Source organism: Lotus japonicus, chromosome 3 (genome assembly GCF_012489685.1).
Source record: "Lotus japonicus ecotype B-129 chromosome 3, LjGifu_v1.2".
NCBI classification, from domain to species: Eukaryota; Viridiplantae; Streptophyta; class Magnoliopsida; order Fabales; family Fabaceae; genus Lotus; species Lotus japonicus.
In genome coordinates, this window is record NC_080043.1 from 33,216,623 (window position 1) to 33,233,772 (window position 17,150).

Here is a 17,150-nt window from a genome sequence, read left to right on the forward strand (position 1 = left end):
GAAGGGTTAGTGATGGTAGCAGCAGTGGCAGTGGTGGTGGTGGTGGGTGGTGATAGTAGAGTGGTAATAATGGTAGAGGCGATGGTTGTGGTGGAGGCAGTGGTGAGGATGGTGGTGGGGTGGTTGTGGTGGTGGTAGTGACGGAAGTGTTGTAAAGCGGGAAAAGGGTGGTGGCAGTGGAGTTGGTAGTAGTGGTAGTGACGATGGGGCAGTGGCAGTGGTGGTAGGGACGGTGGTGGAAGTGATGGCGGTGGCGATGTGGCAGTGGTGGAGGGTGCTGGTGGTGGTTGTGGCAGTGGATTAAATGATTTCAAATAGTTTATACGTCATAATCTTATATGATCTTATTCATCATTTATAATGTAAATTAAATAATTTATCATTTTAATGTATGAGGGTGGATTTAGAGATAAGTTTGTTTAATACAATGTTAGCATCAACTTATAGATAAACTCATAATCTATTGTGTAAGATTATACTATAATTTATAATACGACATATCAAACTAGCTTTAGTGATGTAGTTAACTCTGTTTTTTATTTAGTCAATAAAAAAGATGAGAATAGAATCAATAAATATTTACGGATTCATTGAAATCGTGCACGGAGGATGTTGCGTCAAATAGCATTTCTCCTTGCATGTTCACCTAAAAATGTTACAATTACTAATGAAATTTTAGCTAATTAATGTCATCATCATTCTTATGTCATTTTTTCCCTTCTATTATAAATCCATTGAGAAAACGCATCAACCCTCAAGCCCAGATCCTCCTCTCTTAGTGAAGATGAAGATGAGAATGAGAATGAACTTGTATTGGGGAAAAGATGCCATAGTACTTTTTTCGGAGTGGCCAAACCACAGTGTTGGCATGTACATGCTAGCTATCTTGCTTGTGTTTTTCCTTGCCATGCTTGCTGAGGTTCTGTCGAACCAGCCTCTCATCAAGCGCGGAACAACTCCCATTGTTGGAGCTTTAACTCAAGCTACCACCTATGTGTTTCGCATCAGTTTCAGTTACTTGGTGATGCTTGCTGTCATGTCCTTCAACTTGGGAATCTTCATAGCGGCTGTTGCTGGCCATGCCTTGGGATTCTTTTTTGCCCAGTCTCGTGCTCTTGCTCTTGCCAATAAACAACAACAACAACAACAACAACAACAACATTTGTCCTCTGATACTGATAAAGTTTGATTTGAATTACATTCTACTAAGCTTATAATGCTATTGCATAGTGCGTACCTTACTCTACATAAGTATTATGTTTTATTAATATAATAATATATATAATGTACCCTTCACCTTAGACTTAGAGCTTTAATAACTGCTTGCCGGTTTTCTAAGTGATTTGTTAGTTTAAAGAACGTCTAAATGCCATCAAATGTCCAGTTTGAAACTAGCACAAGTTAAATATCCAATAAATCAAAAGGGTGTTTCTAAAAAAAATGTCATACTACTTCGATTATTCCACTACTCTTCTTTTTAAGTGTATCTGAATCTTAACTTCTTTGTAAATCCTTTACTCTGGTTCTTTTATTTTGGTACATACTCTGGTTCCTTTGTAAGTTATATGAATAATTAATTCAATTATTTCACAATTATTCCATTACTCTGGTCATGTGTGGAGCATTTTCATTTTTATTGTTTTTACTCTGGTGTTAACACTATTTTTTTGTTAATTGAATTTGTAAGTTTTTATATAAGAGTAATTTTGAAAAATTAATAAAACTTTTTACAAGCTTATTGCTAACAAGAACTTTTCTAATTCTAGATAATTAGGTAAAAGTGACTTATAAAAAAAATTAAATTAATAGAATTTACAATTTTTTTGGTAGATAATATGGTATAAGTGACTAATAAATAGAAACAGATGAGAGTATTATTTAACTTTTAGGTGTGTGCTTATTCTGAATTTTAGATGCCACTTTCCTGATGCTCTTGCTATTGTTATAAGTACTTATAATTGTTAAATTGATGAATAAGTTAGCTTCATTTGTCTTCCACCATCAAATCCTAAAAACCAGTATCAACAGCTATTATCTTGATTATTGAGGGATTGTGAGACCAAGCAAACAAAAAAATCGTTCAAACTAAAGAGAATCAGAAAACCTTCATCTACTGCAATTGAACCTGTGGTGTTTGATGAAAAGATTATTATGTGTGGGCAGTAAGGATGTAAACCTGTCTTTATACTAATGTTCTAAGTGCAGCAGTTGAACAGTAATATCAATTTCACACCTCCCCAATCTAACTCTTGCTCAAATTAAAGACAAGAGCAAGACTGAGTGTGTATACAGATTTTATGCACCACATTGCATTTCTTTAGGATCCCTCATAATGTTTTTTCTTAGGCACTATACATTTTACAACAATTATTCCTTCTCTCTCCAACAAGTTACATGTCTCTCATTACAAAATGTTCCTGAAATATGAAACCTACAAGAAACAACCCCAAGATACTGAGCACTTTTACCAACTACTTCAACTGGTCATCCCCTGCTATCCTAACAACTAGATTTTACTAATAACCAAATATGTTTTAGATGGGAATGTAAAATGAAAAAGAAAAAAAAAATACTTTCAGCACATTGTGTCCGGGTGACAAAAACATTACAAATGCCTGAAACTCTCTTCTATAGTGACCAGGTATGCCTCCTTTTAGAAATTGTATTATGGCCAACTATCACAAGCTTTATGTTAAGACTATAGTATGGAACATCTTTGAAGCCCAAGAGATGAAAGAAGTCTTCTACCAGGAGTCCAAAAGAGAGAGAACCAACTCGCTCCATGTGCATCGGGTGCGGCTTCGTGTGAATCCTCTGAATTTTCTCCATCGGAGTCCCCATGTACTTCTCTGTTGTTCTGGCTTTTCCTTGTTAACTGATCTCCATTTTCATCAGCTTTTGCTTCTGCAATTTCTCCAGGCTTCTTGTCAAATAGCCCTTTAAATTGTTTCCGCGCTTTCTTCTCAACTTCCTACAAATTAATCAGTATAAGAATGAAATCTTGTTTCCTCCTATAATGTTTTCAAGAACATAAAGAGAATAACTGAATTCAAGCCCACCTGCTCCTTCTGCCTCAGCTTTTGAAGAGCTGCGGTTGCATCTGATTCAGTTGACTTGTCGACTTTAATCATCTAAAATAGAATGCAGGTGACTTTAGAAAGTGAAAGCTGATATAACTTGTATGCTAAAGCCATTATAAAGATTCCTACCATATTGAAATCAGCCCTTGCTTCTTCAAAGTCTCCAGCAGTCATGTACGCCATTCCACGACGATAAAGGCCTTTGACATGTGCAGGATTTGCTTCCAAAACCTGCATGGTTTATTGGAAAATACATGATAAGAGGTAAAATTATACAAAACATAAAACCAAATGCTTGAATGCAGATTAAGACAGAAACCAAAAAAGACCCACAAAGAGGGCCTTGATAAGCATGAAACAATAGCAAAGAGATAAATACCAACTCCTTCAGTATTCAGAAAAACCCCATGGATCCTTTGCACAATACAATGACTACTACATCACCAAACTAAAAGCACCCACTTTTTATTACTTCTGATTATATTTGAAACCCATACAGAGAAATTAATCGAGTCATTAAAATTAAAGCACTAGCTCAGAAACTACTAGTTAGCAAGGGTCATCAAGCATACCTTATTGCAAGTCTCAATGGACTTTCTGCATTCTCCTAACTTTAGATAGCATGCAGCAACGTTCAGGTGTAGCAAATTCTTCAATCATAGAGTGAAAAAGAGATAAACATTTAGTCTAAGAAATCAACCTACCAATGATAAGTTGGATTATATGCTTCATTTCTAAAGAATATAAATAATAGTATATTGAGAAAGAGACACATGACCACTTACACGTGTATCTGCAAATATTTTTCCTTCCTGGTCATCATGTGGATTAACATGATTAAATTCTCGAAGAACCTGGTGCCAACTACCACACAATGTTAATAAGTTCGATGGCATAGTGGAAATCTAAGAGCCAAAATCAAAATTCAAGCGTTCATCATGGAATGTACAACAGAATTCCAATCCAAGTAATATAAAATTCAGTCCTTTAATAAGGTTCAGATATTCCAACAGAAACAAAATAAACAGAATTGAATAGCATTCAAATCCTACCAGTGCAAATTTGCTAAAATTGGATCATAATAGATACAAATATCAGAAATGTTATTGAAGAATTCCCCCAAACCTGAGCAGTGAGCTCAGTATCAAAAAACAGAAGAACAAAGGTGAAAAAATGTGACAACAGATTTCTCCAGATGTTGAGAAACCAAAGATCTATCTCCCAAATTCCACTCCATTTATATCCTATAGATCTCACTCTCTAACTAATTATCTAATCAACTAACTAATTACTAGCCACTTTGAATGTGTGAATAAAGATAACAGAAGCAAAATGTCAAAATAACAGTAAACTATTTTACTGTTAGCTGATACAATTTTTATCAAAGAAATACAATAGGCCCTAGGGACATTGGGAAAGAAGTAGCAGGGATTTATAATGTGGGAATCAACTCCCTAGCCTTATAACACCAAGGTGTGTGCCATTACACCTCCATCTAGCTAAGTACAATTCAATGACTGATATTTTTTATTTCAGCATGTAATAATTAGCACCCACAGCTGCTGCATCTAAAAATTATGACATCAATGCAAAATTAGTTTTTGCACAAAAAGATGACAACCAAAACAGGAAAGAAAGAGAGATGAATACCTTTTCATACTTTGCCTTTGCAAGTTCATATTTTCCTTCTTTGAATAATCTGTTACCCTGAAAACAATAACAGCATAAGACATCCATCTTATTCAAAACCAAAACCAAAACCGATCATGTTGTATAAGAGGGAAGGTCCAAATAATGAGTATTAACCAAATAAATCACAAAGAACCCAGAAATCTGTAACCTATACAAGAGGGCAAGATTTAAAAGAAATTGAGGACACTTTACACAGGAAAGAATCAATCACTATCTATAGCTAAAATACTAATCTTAACAGAACTCTTTCATGGCTTTGATCAGATATGTGATATCTTTCCATTCAAGTGAATATGCATTTTGTACACAATTTAAAGATTCTTTTCAAAAGGATTAGCCAATCAGTTCCTTGTCTCATACTGTGCTCAAAACACATAAATCACGTGGACATGCATGTTTGGCAATCAGGTCTTGTACCATCTAGACACCAATAGTGGCTTATCAAAAATAAAATCTAGACTCCAGTAGTAGTAGCAAACTGAGGATCAAACAGATAGAAAATTTAGCAGGTTCATTGCATACCGTATTTCTGATATTTTCAGCATCATTCATTATACTATCAAAGTCCAATCCAGTCCAATCCTGTATAAGGAATAAAGTCCATAATGCATTAGGCATAGTAATAAGTATATCGTCCACAACATGTCAAAGAGAAACCAAGAGGGGTTAAGGGTTATAAAATGGTGTGAGCAAAGATAGCACTTAAGGTGCACAAAATGAGTTTCCGCGCATCAATACACGAGGAATTTAATAAGAACCTTTAGGAGAACCAGACCACAAATGCTAGCCATTGTAGTTGGAGAGCCCAAAGGCCTTAGGAATCTCACACCAGAATCCCATACTTCTAATATGGGACTCAAGTCTCATACCTTGCAATTGGATCCAAAAAGAATCTCACCGGCTGTATTTGGTTACATAATTTTACAAAGTGATACTGCAACAGAGCTGTAGCATAACGGTGACTCTACACCACCACCAAGTTCCTGAGCAGACCTAGAGAAGATGAAGCAGATGAACCTGGGTTCACGGTGCGAGGGTTGAGATGGAGGAGGGTTAGGGTGCTGGCTTGGCTTGGCTTGATGGAGGAAGAAGATGGAAGCCTATGTGTATGAAATGTTGCAGAAGTTCACTGATTATTGCTCTTTGCAGCACCCAGAAAATGAGCTCTAGCAAGAAACTTTGTGATTAAAAGACCCTTTCAAGCGGGAGGTTTTCCATTATGACTTTTCTGACAACTTCAACGATAACAATGGGTTTTTTCTCAATACAGCTCCTTTATGGAGCTATCTGACATGATATTGGAAGATTTCAACCATGGAGGGCGCGCTTCCTTTCCTAAATACGTCACTTTTATTTGGTAAACTCTCGTTAAATTTCACATAGGAGTTCTACAGTAATAAAATAATTTTAGAGTACTCCATTTCCAACCAACTGCACTTTTTTTGTTACGTTATTACTAGCATACAAAATGTGACGATCCTTTGCATCCAAATTTCACCATGTAGTCTAAGGTAACATGTAAATAATCCAATCCATCTGTTTCTTATAATATTAAATTGATGGTCATAGATTTTGTGGACTGATGCACAAGAATTCCCAGTGCATCAGTGCCACCATAAGCTAATTATGTATTGTTTGAAGAAGGAAATATTCAACTCCACATGAATGATTTATCATGAGCTGTTTCATATAATTATCATAGTTCACCCACGGATCACAATCATAGAGCAAGTGTACTTCATCTAAACTTGAAATCTCTCATTAGAGAATATTTAAGGAAACTAACTCAACCATAAATGCAAACATAACTTGATCAGCACTCTGCCAAACTTATTTTTGCTATTGTTGGTATTTCACTACTAACATTTGCTATCACGAACAGTCCTGGTCGCATAATTAATACATGTAAAAATGCAATTACTAAAGTAAATGCCTTGAATTTAAATAATGAATTTCTGAAGTACCTTGGGCATTTCAAAACCTAGAAGCTCAATTTCCCATTGAATATGAGCACCCTCAGGGACATTTGAAGGTCTGGTCAAAAAAGGAGAAAGCACACCAATGATATCATGAAGCATACGAATAGATCAGAACGACAATAGATGCAAGGATAGAAAACATATTCAATTGATGAATGCCTGCACTGAAATGATTCAAGAAACCTAAATTATTGGTTAGGCAGTAAAAGAAGTAAGCTCATCAGCAACCTTGGAAACTTATCATAAGCATAGTCAGGTGGACATGTGACAAGAGCTGTCTCTCCAGGAAGCATCAGACGAACAGACATCTCAAATCCCTCTGGTACCTAAAACAGAAAGAAAATGAGATTCCAGAGCCACAATCATGTATTTGCATGAATGGCATGAACATACGTGGAAGACATTCTAAACAAACAATAACAACCTAAGGAATTTACAGACTGCAAAACCTTCAACAAAATAAATGATAAAGACGAAAAGGGGGGAAAATAACAGAGCTTGATTTTATTTATGCTTAAATTGTAAACTCACGAGCCCTTCTCCAGAACAGAACTCCAATGGTTGACCATCATTATCAACTCTTGTATCATAGAATACACTTTTTTCTTCATTGAGAACAGTACCCTTGTAATGAAGGCGAAGTAGACTGTCATGGAGGGGGCAATCCATTGGAAACTCACCTATTTTTTACAAGCAAAATACAAAATCATAACAAGACGTTGAACAGAAATAATGAACTGAAACTTAAAATATGTTAATGCATGCATAAGAATAAAAGATTGAGCTCAGTCTCCTACGTACTAACACAAAAGAAAAATAACTAAAATTTGAAAACCAAAAATATGTTAACTACAGAACTCGAAATATAATAACAACATCTAGAGTATAATTCAAGCATGAGCCAAGCATTTTCCACAACTTTCTTTTCTATTCCTCTCCTTTTACAACTGTTACCATTATATAACTCAATCGGAGCTCATTTTAAGATTGTTACCAGTATATAACTCTAGATTCTAAATCCACACCTTTTCCATCACGAATCCGGCGTTTTATTAGGCGTCCATCTCCAAGCATGTCCCTGACCTGTTGATTAATTACCAGAATGAAATTTTACTCGCTCAATGTCTTAGTCAGAGAAAAGAAACAAAATAACAGAAGCACATGTTTCAGTCACCACAAATAGTAATACAATGAATAAATCCCAGGTCTCTGAATATGTCTATCAAGACAGCAATCACAGTACATACAAATTTAAGTCCCTAATCTCAGCAGAATCTACATTTCATGTTCAAAGTGATTGATAAAGCATTGATGTATTAATATCATGAATTATTCATAATTCTCACAAAAAATCTATAAACATTTAATTAGATGAAGAAAAAATAAGTGAAAAGTAAAACAAAAATAGAAAATAAAATTAAAAAACAAGTCTTGAAGATGAAGAGTCAATCAGGTAAACCCGATACCTGAGCACTTAATTTAGCTTTTGAAATATGAAAAAATTGTGAGTGGTACTCCAATATGGCTGCTACACCCATACTAAAAGCATATCTGGTAGAGCTACTAATTAAGTCACAGCATGACATGAGTGCATGCTTGGAACATGTTAGGTCTTCCTACACTAAACCACATGGGAAACACAAGGGGCGGAAGCGGGATTTGGGTTGTAGCAAGCTTGCCTCCATGGCAAGGATGGTAGGAATGAAGCTGAAACAGTTTGAAGTGATGACAAAAAAGAAGGTAACATAGGGGAAAGGACATCATTCATCGAATTTTGGAGCCTTTGGGCAGAGAGGTTTGCAGACCTTGACAATATTTTGGAACTATGGAGGATGGATAGGGATGAAATGGAGGGGAGTCGGAAGGATAATATGGTTTTTTATTGTTTTCATGGATTTTTTTAAAATATGATTGAATGGAATGGATTCCTTTACACTCAATTCCTCATTTTTCTTCTCCTCCAGTTTGGGGAGTGTGAGATGAAATAAGTCTTTTCTTTTTTCCAAATCCATCGTAGATTTATCTAAATAATAAAATGATAGCTTTATTTTATATAACCTGTCATAGCATATCCATACCCTAGCTTTTAAAAATATTTTTCAACATATTGGATTTTTCATCTAGCCCAACATGACCTTATAGTTCCTATTATACAAACTCATATGACAGGTTAAAAGAATGCAAACACAACCATGTAACATATAGGTCAGAAATCAGTTATAAATGGAGGAAAGAAAGATGAATCTAAGAATGCCTAGGGAACATTAGTAAAGCAGATAATGAAACGAGAATGCTGAGAAAAATCCATTCTTCATCATACTACAATGTATATGTGACACAAGAACAAAAAAGTTCATTAATAAATGATGATTTCTAGTGAGGAAGATCAAGCTCACTTGAATAAAGTGAACAAGCTCCACTTCAAATTGGACTTCATCATAATCTTCTACTAAAGGCATCAAAGGAGATTCAGTTAAATACTGACTGGTAACATATATAACAGCCTTTTCTTCCCGGACCATCGTTCCAATCCCCATTTCAAGACCTTTAGGTACCTGGGAGTATTAGCAGGGTAATCACCAAATGCAAAGAGCAGAAATCGATATCAATAACAAACAACAATTCCTACGAAATAATACATGCTCTTATCATTTTAATTTATTATAGAGAAGCTTCAAGGCTTACTGGCATCAGGAAATAAAACTATGGGCACAACCATATCAGATCATGGCTGAAATATTTGGCATACTAGGAAAGACAAACTAATTATCAGTGCAAGTTATTCCAAGGAAAAATTGGTCTGAAGTTATTTAACTACCTCTGATTTTCCAAATGTAAAGAAGTATGGTTCTCCTTCTGTATGTGACATGATCAATTTCCCAGAAACTGTCTTTGCTGAAATCCTAGAATATCCAAACAAAATATCATCAGAGACTTCCATCAAGACCAGTTTACAGCCTGACAAGAAATAAGTTAATAAGGATTTTTTATACCAGGCTTTCACTTCATAAGGTTCTCTTGGAGATTCCCAACCCTGCCCTTCACATACTACCTGTACTCATGAGAATTAACTGACGAATCATAATGTAATAAAACTTTCCACTAAAGGGGATGTCTTTACAGATCCAGTTGAGTTATCGAATCCAAGATATACAAATGAAAAAATAACAAAAATAAAAACATATAAAAGTGACATAAATTTTCCTAAACTTTACAAACAAGTTATGAAACAATTACAAGTTTCTCAAAGATTCCATATGAATACTTAAGCTTCAAATCATGCACTCTGTGGTGATGTGAAATACGAAGGTTTATAAAGATTTCTTTCACAAGATATTATAAGGAATATGCACTCAAAGATTCCTCCATGAAGAAGCAATTGTGGTCACAACCATGAGTGCAGAGGCAATATTGTTGAGGAGGCATCTGCAATCATATCTTAATTCTTAACCCCAATTACAACCAAATTGGCCAGAAATTTATGTAACTGCAACTTAAAAATCACAATATGAAGCATAGGCACTCCATAAAAGGGAGCCATTTCTAATTTTCCATGTTTGAGATGTATTGAATAATTCTCTTCTAAATTTGGGCTGGGTGTAACTCAATACCTCATGAGGCGAGGATTGTTCAAGCCTGCACAAGCACTACTTTGGTCATATCTAGAGTGACAGGACAGTATGGTTGTTTTTTTTGAGGGGGGCGGATCGCGGTCCCAGGTTCTGCAACGGGGAATACTGCAGGGCTAGGTTGAGTTGGGGGTCATCAAATATCAGTTATGGGATAGACATTGATACCATCTTGAATTTGGGTTGGCCCTAACTCAACCGCAAAAGCTAGCTCAGGAGGTAAGGATTGCACAAGCCTTTATAAGTACTACTTTGGTCATATCGTGAGGTGATGGAGGATCAAACAGTATCAAACAAAATACAACTCTGTTTCATCTTTTGGTTTGACATTCATATTTCCCAGTAGAGCCATCCAAAATGATAAGAACTTGTGCAAAATTAATTTACTAAATATGCAGCAATACATTTTGGACATTTATACCTTTTTCACAACTCCCAAATCATCAGTAACAACCTGCAAATACACACAAAAGCAAGAAATGAGTGTTAGATCACAGAGGTCAGGCACAAGTAATAGCTAGCTCAAAGAGAAAAATATTCATATAAATCTAGAAAACCAGCACAGCAGAACTGGGGAACACAGCAACAATATTAATGAAGATTAAAATAAGATGAACAAACACTAATAATCAAAACAAAATAGTGTTGAAAAAGATAGTTTCAAAAAAAAAAAGTGTTGAAAAAGATAACCAAATCTAAAGGTTATTTTTTGGTCCATGAGAAGGATATCTTTTTAATCAGTTAAAAGAACCACAATCAATAATGTGAAGCTATAAGTGCCAAGAGTAGATTGAAAACCAAAATTCGTCAGGATAAGAAAGATAGAGAACATAAACAAAAAGAATAAAAACAGAACTCAAAGCTCACATCCTTGCCTTGGCTTTGAAAAATTCTATCAGCTCAATTTCAAAATGAAGTTCATCCTCCTTAGGAAAACCATCAGGAGCAGAAATAGGACAATCATCCTCACCATAATGCAACTGAGGCTTCATCTTGAACTGCATGAATAAATCAATCAATAAATAATACAATCAAGCAAATAGAAAAATAATTCAGTATAGTCAGAAATTTCTTTTGCAGTGAAAATAAAAACAAATTGAAAAGATTTAAAATCACAAAACAAAGGATAAGATACCCACTTAATAGAAAGAGAAGAATAGAGAGGGGACATGAAGAAGAAAACAGCTTAAAATTGTCCTCATATATTAGTATCTAACTAGTACCTCAAAAGAAAACAGTGGCAGATCCCACCATATATAAGTATCTGACTTTCATTATTCGCACATGAGTGTTGACCACTCATTATTAATATGCTTAAGAAATAAATTCAAAGATGATCCATCAAATACATAAGAAGAGCCATAGACAGAAGTGGTCGAAAAATAAAGCAATGAAAAAAAAACTAAGGACCTATTTGGTTTAAGATAATTCTTTTTGTTTCCATTTCTTGTTTTCACTAATGTGATACGGTTGCTGATTTTAGGGCATATTTGATACATTAGGTTAATTTAGGATATTTCCATTTTATTTTATATCTTTATTAGTTAGGAATTATTATATCTTAATTAGTTAGGATTATATTGTTTTCCTTTATTAGATAAGATTTGGTTGTTTCTTATTTTATTAGAAATAGGTTAATTTAGATTACTTCTCTTGTACTCAGCCCTTATTATAAATAGGGTATTTCAGTATTGAATAAAATCAAGCAAGTATTTTCTAAAGGAACCATAAAGTTTGAAGATGCTCTGTCAAGGACGAGCCGCTTCTTCTTTATTCAGTCTGGGTTGCAAGAAGAATACTCTTGCATCTAGACCCATGAACAGATCCTCCGCTGGGGTTCATAACATAATGATAAAATAAAATGTCATATTGTTATATTTTGTTTCCTGACTTCAAATATTGGTACAAGAAAGATTGGTGTTCTCACTATTTCCAATAAAATGTTGTAAAACGAAGAGGAGAAATAAAAATAAGGTCGCATTTTATTATGAAAACGTGAATTGGGGAAAAAAAATAAACAAAAAAATAAATGAAGGTGATAGGAACTGGATATGGTTGCTGAGTAACTTGAGAGACTCAGCCACTCTCCCTAAGCCCCAAACCCCGAATGATCCAAAAGATACCAATTCTCACCCCAAACTCTATTTATAGGCAACATGCCTCGCTCACTAAACCCCCCACTAATTAACCCACTCTCACTAATTGAGTGTGTCTAACAGAAGATAATAAAAAAAATATTTCACCAACGTAGAAGTATCAGATAGCAGTCAATTTTCCTCCTGTTTAGTGGTAGAAGTAATAGATGATGATGAAGGTGATGACAAAATAACAGTTTCATTGTTAGTTCAGCACATTAAATGCAATGTTATGTTAAATCTACGAACGAAAAAATTTATTATTTTCCCTGTATTGCAGTATGCAAAAAATTATGGTCCTCAGTCCAAAATCATAACAAAATGATATACAATAACAAGCACTGATATAATATGGACTAAGCATGAGACAAGGTGGCTTGAGCTTTAGTCACCAACATATTGACAACAAAAATAAGTAATTAGTAATAGTCTGTTACCATTGCCACTTCACCCTTTAACATTGATGGAATTCCTTCTAGCAAGCCCAATAGCATCTTGCTTTTGCCCAAAACCTGTCTAATCGGAGTACCCTTGCCTGTTGAAATGACATAAAAGGTTAGCTAACCCAACAATTATGTCTTAAACAAAGACAATAATTTGGCATCAATACTATTTTACTTAAAGCCTAATTACTAAAGCTGAAGTTCCTACTTCCAACATTTCCTACAGCAGGGTTTGTTCACTACAAAATTGGTAAGTCTCAAACTCTGAAAGAAAATGAACCCAAGTAGTTTTGTAATCACTACGGGGTATTTTTTTCAAGGATATACTTATATTTCTAATGGTGATTTTCCCACAAACAATATAACCAGGAATGTTATTCCAGAGTAAATTCACAAAAATCTGTAGTTAGCATTTAATATTCTTAGAAACATTTTTTAAATTTATTCAGTTCTAATGATAATAATACTCAAAAGTGGTAGAAGGAAATAATGATTGCGAGGATTTCAAAACAACATCCATTCCTAAGGGAAAGCAAGAGTATTGTTAATGGCGGATTATGGCGGAAAGCCAAAAGCAGGCCATATTTGACAAATATTAATGGCGCATGGCGGACTTGCTAGAGATTCGGCCATGGCAGCACCATGGCGGATATTTCTCAACACTACTCAGCCGTCATCATGGGAATAAAAAAGCAAGCAAAACATAGGCATGTTCCTTTCTAAGAATTAATAATGCCTAGCAATTACTTTATCAGAACTTGCTGCAAGCATAACAATGTTGTATTCCAAGTTCACTTTCCCATGGATAATTTTACAATCCTAGCAACAAACTCTTAGGATTTTCCAAATAAATTCACTTTTTTGGTATTTTCTGAATGAGAAAATGATATATATTAAAAATAGGAAAATAAAAGGCACGAGAAAGAAATCCTTCTTTCACAAGGGAAAACCCCTTTCTAAATGTAAAAACCTTTCACAACTCAATAATCAAAACTTACCTCTAACCTAATGAGAGACTCCTATTTATAATAAACTAATCCTAACAATGATAAACATAACCCCTAAGAAATAAAGATAAACTAACAAAGAAAAAAGATAACCTCCTAATATAAAAGATACTCTAAATCTAAAAGATAACCTAACCAAAATACAAGATCAACTCCTAAAGTAAACTAGATATTTAGAATCATAACATAAACACACCCTAGGAAGTAGACAGCAGGCTGCCGATAAGTGGTTAATCCTGTCAACTCTCATCCTGGGAATCAAAACTCAAAGGACACCAAACAGGTACCCAAGCAGTTAAAGCACCTCACCTCCATGATCAGATCTGGTAGATTCCATGATTACTCCATCTAATGTTCGAATTGTACAATGATAGATAACCTGAGACACACGACATAATCTTAATAAACATAAGCCCAGTATAGAACGCATTACAACCTATCTTACCAAAACATATCCACCTAGCCCATATCTAATAGAAAAATGCAAATCCACACCAGTCAGGAAAATCAGAAATAACCTGGTCACCATCTGAAGGTCCAGAATCACCCCCACCAGGCCTCATCAAAGCTTTCATCAAACTCCCAGGCACAATTTTCTCCTTCCTTTAATTTCACACAGGAACAATAGTTTAGAACACAATCTCCATCCACAACAACCAAAAATAAACCACCATAACCAAATTAGGAACAAAAGAATCTACCTCTTGTCATCCTCAGATGGTGGCTTCTTCTTTGGGGGTGCATAATCCTGCTCAGCAACTTCATTTACAGCAGCCATAGCCACACACAATATGCCAAATCACTGAACTTCCTGCCCACAATTACAAACTACAATCAATAGATTCAATTTCCATTTATAAATTTAGAATGATTTGTTGTTACTCAGAGTTGTTCAGGTGGGTGCTACTTGGTTTATAGTTGAGTTTGTTGGCAAATTGGTGACCAAACAAAACATTTGGGAAATTTCTAGAATGCTGAATTAGGTACTAAATTTGTTGTTCACCTGATTTGAAGAGGAACCGGCCGTTGACTCTTCTTGTTCTTCAGTGATCGTTTTTCAGAACGCAGACGCCTGTGGGAAAATCGAAGAACCTAACTACAAGCTCTGCTCAATCTTAAACAAATGAAAAAAAAATAATTAATACTGTACAAATATATATGGGGAAATTACACTCACACCCCTGAGGTTTTGCTCAATGACACACACATCCACTTCAATTTAACGGACGTTAAATAAAAGGGAAAAACTTAAGTACAGTACTAATTATATTATGTTGTTGGTACTGTTTTCCAACCAAATCAGGACACATATTTTTGTTTTCAACATCATATCTGAAGAAAAACTTCACGTTTTCCCCTTTCCCTAACCTTTCATCTCCAACCCCTCGGCCCTCACAACATGCGACCTTTCTGGGCCCTCTTCCGCCATTGTCAACATTGAAGCTTCCAGCCTTGACACTACGACATGGATGGCCAAGCCTCCTCGACATCGCGGTGGTGTAGAGCAAGAGCTCGGTGACAGTGGTAGGACTCTGAAATCATGGTGAAGTAGAGAATCAATTTCACAATTTCAACCTGCATCATTGCAATTTCTTCATACATAGCCCTCTTTTGCATTCATTGTGGTTGGGATTTTGAAATTTTACATTTTCATTTCCAAGGTGTCTCACTAGTCGCTCCAGAGTAATGCTTCATGATTGTGTAGAAATATAGAGAAGCAACACAGTCCAACATGATATTCTCGCCAATAGCTTAACTTGTGATGGGTTTTTACTGTCTTTAAAATGGAGCAAAACTCATCACAGGAGAGAGGATATATGTTAAATTTTTCCATTGAAACGGAATGGGGAATTTGAGGTACCAGAAATAAAAGAGCCACTGTGAAAAAAGTTAATGGAGTGTCCACGTGTAGTTTTTTGATTGAAGAGCAGTACCAACTGCTCATATCGTACTGCATATAAGTTTCTCCCTAAATAAAACCACAAAATGACAGCTGTGTTCTTGTATCAATTAACAGCTTTGTTCTGCCAGGATAAAAAAACAAAATCTCACCTTAAATCTCAAATCAACATGGAGGTTCGGCCAAGATAACTAGTGAACACTAAATTCAAAGCAAGAGGTGTAGCGCAATAGAGGAACGGGCATGAAGAGAGGAATGAGGAGTGAGGCATGAAGAAGAATGAGGAGAGAGATCTGAAGTGCACGAGAGAACAGAGGAACGAGGTGTGGAGCGACGAGGACTAAGTTACTCAGTTCAAAAAATTAAGTCTGTTTAGTCTATGTTTATACAAGTTAGAGGTGAGTGCAATTACCCAAAAATGAAAGAGTGTGTTTAATTTTTTTGTCACAAAAAATTGTCTTGTTTAAGTTCATGGTGCAAAAGGGATTGTCTTGTTTTTATAAAGTCGACATTTTAAAAAAAAAAAATTATTAGCTTTTTTACAGTCTTTAAACAAAATTACAATAAACAATTGTAGGGAATGTATGTTTCAAAAGGTGTTGCTTACCCTTCTTTTTAAAATGCTAGCAAATGAGAAAAATCATCTTTATATTAAATTATATGAGGAGAGGAGGTGGACTGATTTTCAAATGCACCTATTTTTTATAAATTAAAAATGTAAGATCCAAATTGTTCGTTTTTTTACATCAGAAACACAAATGAATAATCGTAATATATCAGAGATTAAAAGTGCAACTAAGGCTTAATGCACAATAATATGTAACATATTAAAATTAACCTAAATGAATGTTTAATATACATTAGCAAAAAAAAAGAATGTTTAATATACTTACCCAAGTATCTTTAGATCTCTCGTCGACCTAAGTCTAGTCCTTCTTCTAAATGTGGATACGCTTGAAGACCTCGTGGATATGTACCTCCCTACCAAACTCTCACGCATAATATATAGAGCATAATTATTAAACATACATATAAAAAAAGTATAGTGTGGATTTATAAAAGTTAAAATTTAATTACAATTCATTTAACATGCTTAATTGTTGAGATAGAATCACATGTATAAAGTGGCCCCCTTTCTCCAAGGCTTTCTTTTTATTTCCCTTTGATGAGATTGTCAAATATTCATCTAAAATTCAATACTACTGAAGAGCGGACCAAGTCATGTCATTAATCCAATGAGGTCTCTGATTCTTGATGTGTGTTGTGTAAAGCATGTTGGACAAGC

General features: G+C 35.0%; 2 protein-coding genes across 3 annotated transcripts; one reads left to right on the top strand and one right to left on the bottom strand.

The window, feature by feature from the left end:
* Positions 1-638: 638 nt before the first annotated feature.
* Positions 639-1,604, top strand: LOC130749484 (copper transporter 6-like). The gene has a single exon (XM_057602852.1). It carries the CDS (start codon positions 704-706, stop codon positions 1,187-1,189), a length of 486 nt encoding a protein of 161 aa, XP_057458835.1. The 5' UTR covers positions 639-703; the 3' UTR covers positions 1,190-1,604.
* Positions 1,605-2,200: 596 nt separating this feature from the next.
* Positions 2,201-15,082, bottom strand: LOC130749482 (peptidyl-prolyl cis-trans isomerase PASTICCINO1). 2 transcript variants are annotated; one of them, XM_057602851.1, is made up of 21 exons: positions 14,969-15,082; positions 14,667-14,767; positions 14,484-14,568; positions 14,275-14,344; positions 12,953-13,050; positions 11,256-11,378; positions 10,802-10,834; positions 9,745-9,803; positions 9,570-9,654; positions 9,148-9,306; positions 7,777-7,834; positions 7,283-7,431; positions 6,980-7,077; positions 6,737-6,806; positions 5,295-5,354; positions 4,731-4,787; positions 3,866-3,934; positions 3,653-3,730; positions 3,210-3,311; positions 3,060-3,131; positions 2,201-2,971 (listed from the first exon to the last, which is right to left on the bottom strand). In XM_057602851.1, the coding sequence occupies exons 2-21, from the start codon at positions 14,741-14,743 to the stop codon at positions 2,699-2,701; spliced, it is 1,875 nt and encodes a 624-aa protein (XP_057458834.1). In that variant the 5' UTR covers positions 14,744-14,767; positions 14,969-15,082; the 3' UTR covers positions 2,201-2,698. The 2 variants fall into 2 exon arrangements, with proteins under 2 accessions (XP_057458834.1, XP_057458833.1); XM_057602850.1 differs by having other exon boundaries at positions 14,667-14,776; positions 14,969-15,081.
* Between the last annotated feature and the right edge of the window lie 2,068 nt (positions 15,083-17,150).

Coding starts and splice junctions, on each gene's coding strand:
- LOC130749484 (XM_057602852.1), top strand. CDS start 704: ATGTCATTTTTTCCCTTCTATTATAAATCCATTGAGAAAACGCATCAA.
- LOC130749482 (XM_057602851.1), bottom strand. CDS start 14,743: ATGGCTGCTGTAAATGAAGTTGCTGAGCAGGATTATGCACCCCCAAAG. Junction 14,345..14,483: donor GACCTTCAGATGGTGACCAG/GTTATTTCTGAT, acceptor CGTGTGTCTCAG/GTTATCTATCATTGTACAAT. Junction 9,655..9,744: donor CCTTATGAAGTGAAAGCCTG/GTATAAAAAATC, acceptor TGGATATTCTAG/GATTTCAGCAAAGACAGTTT.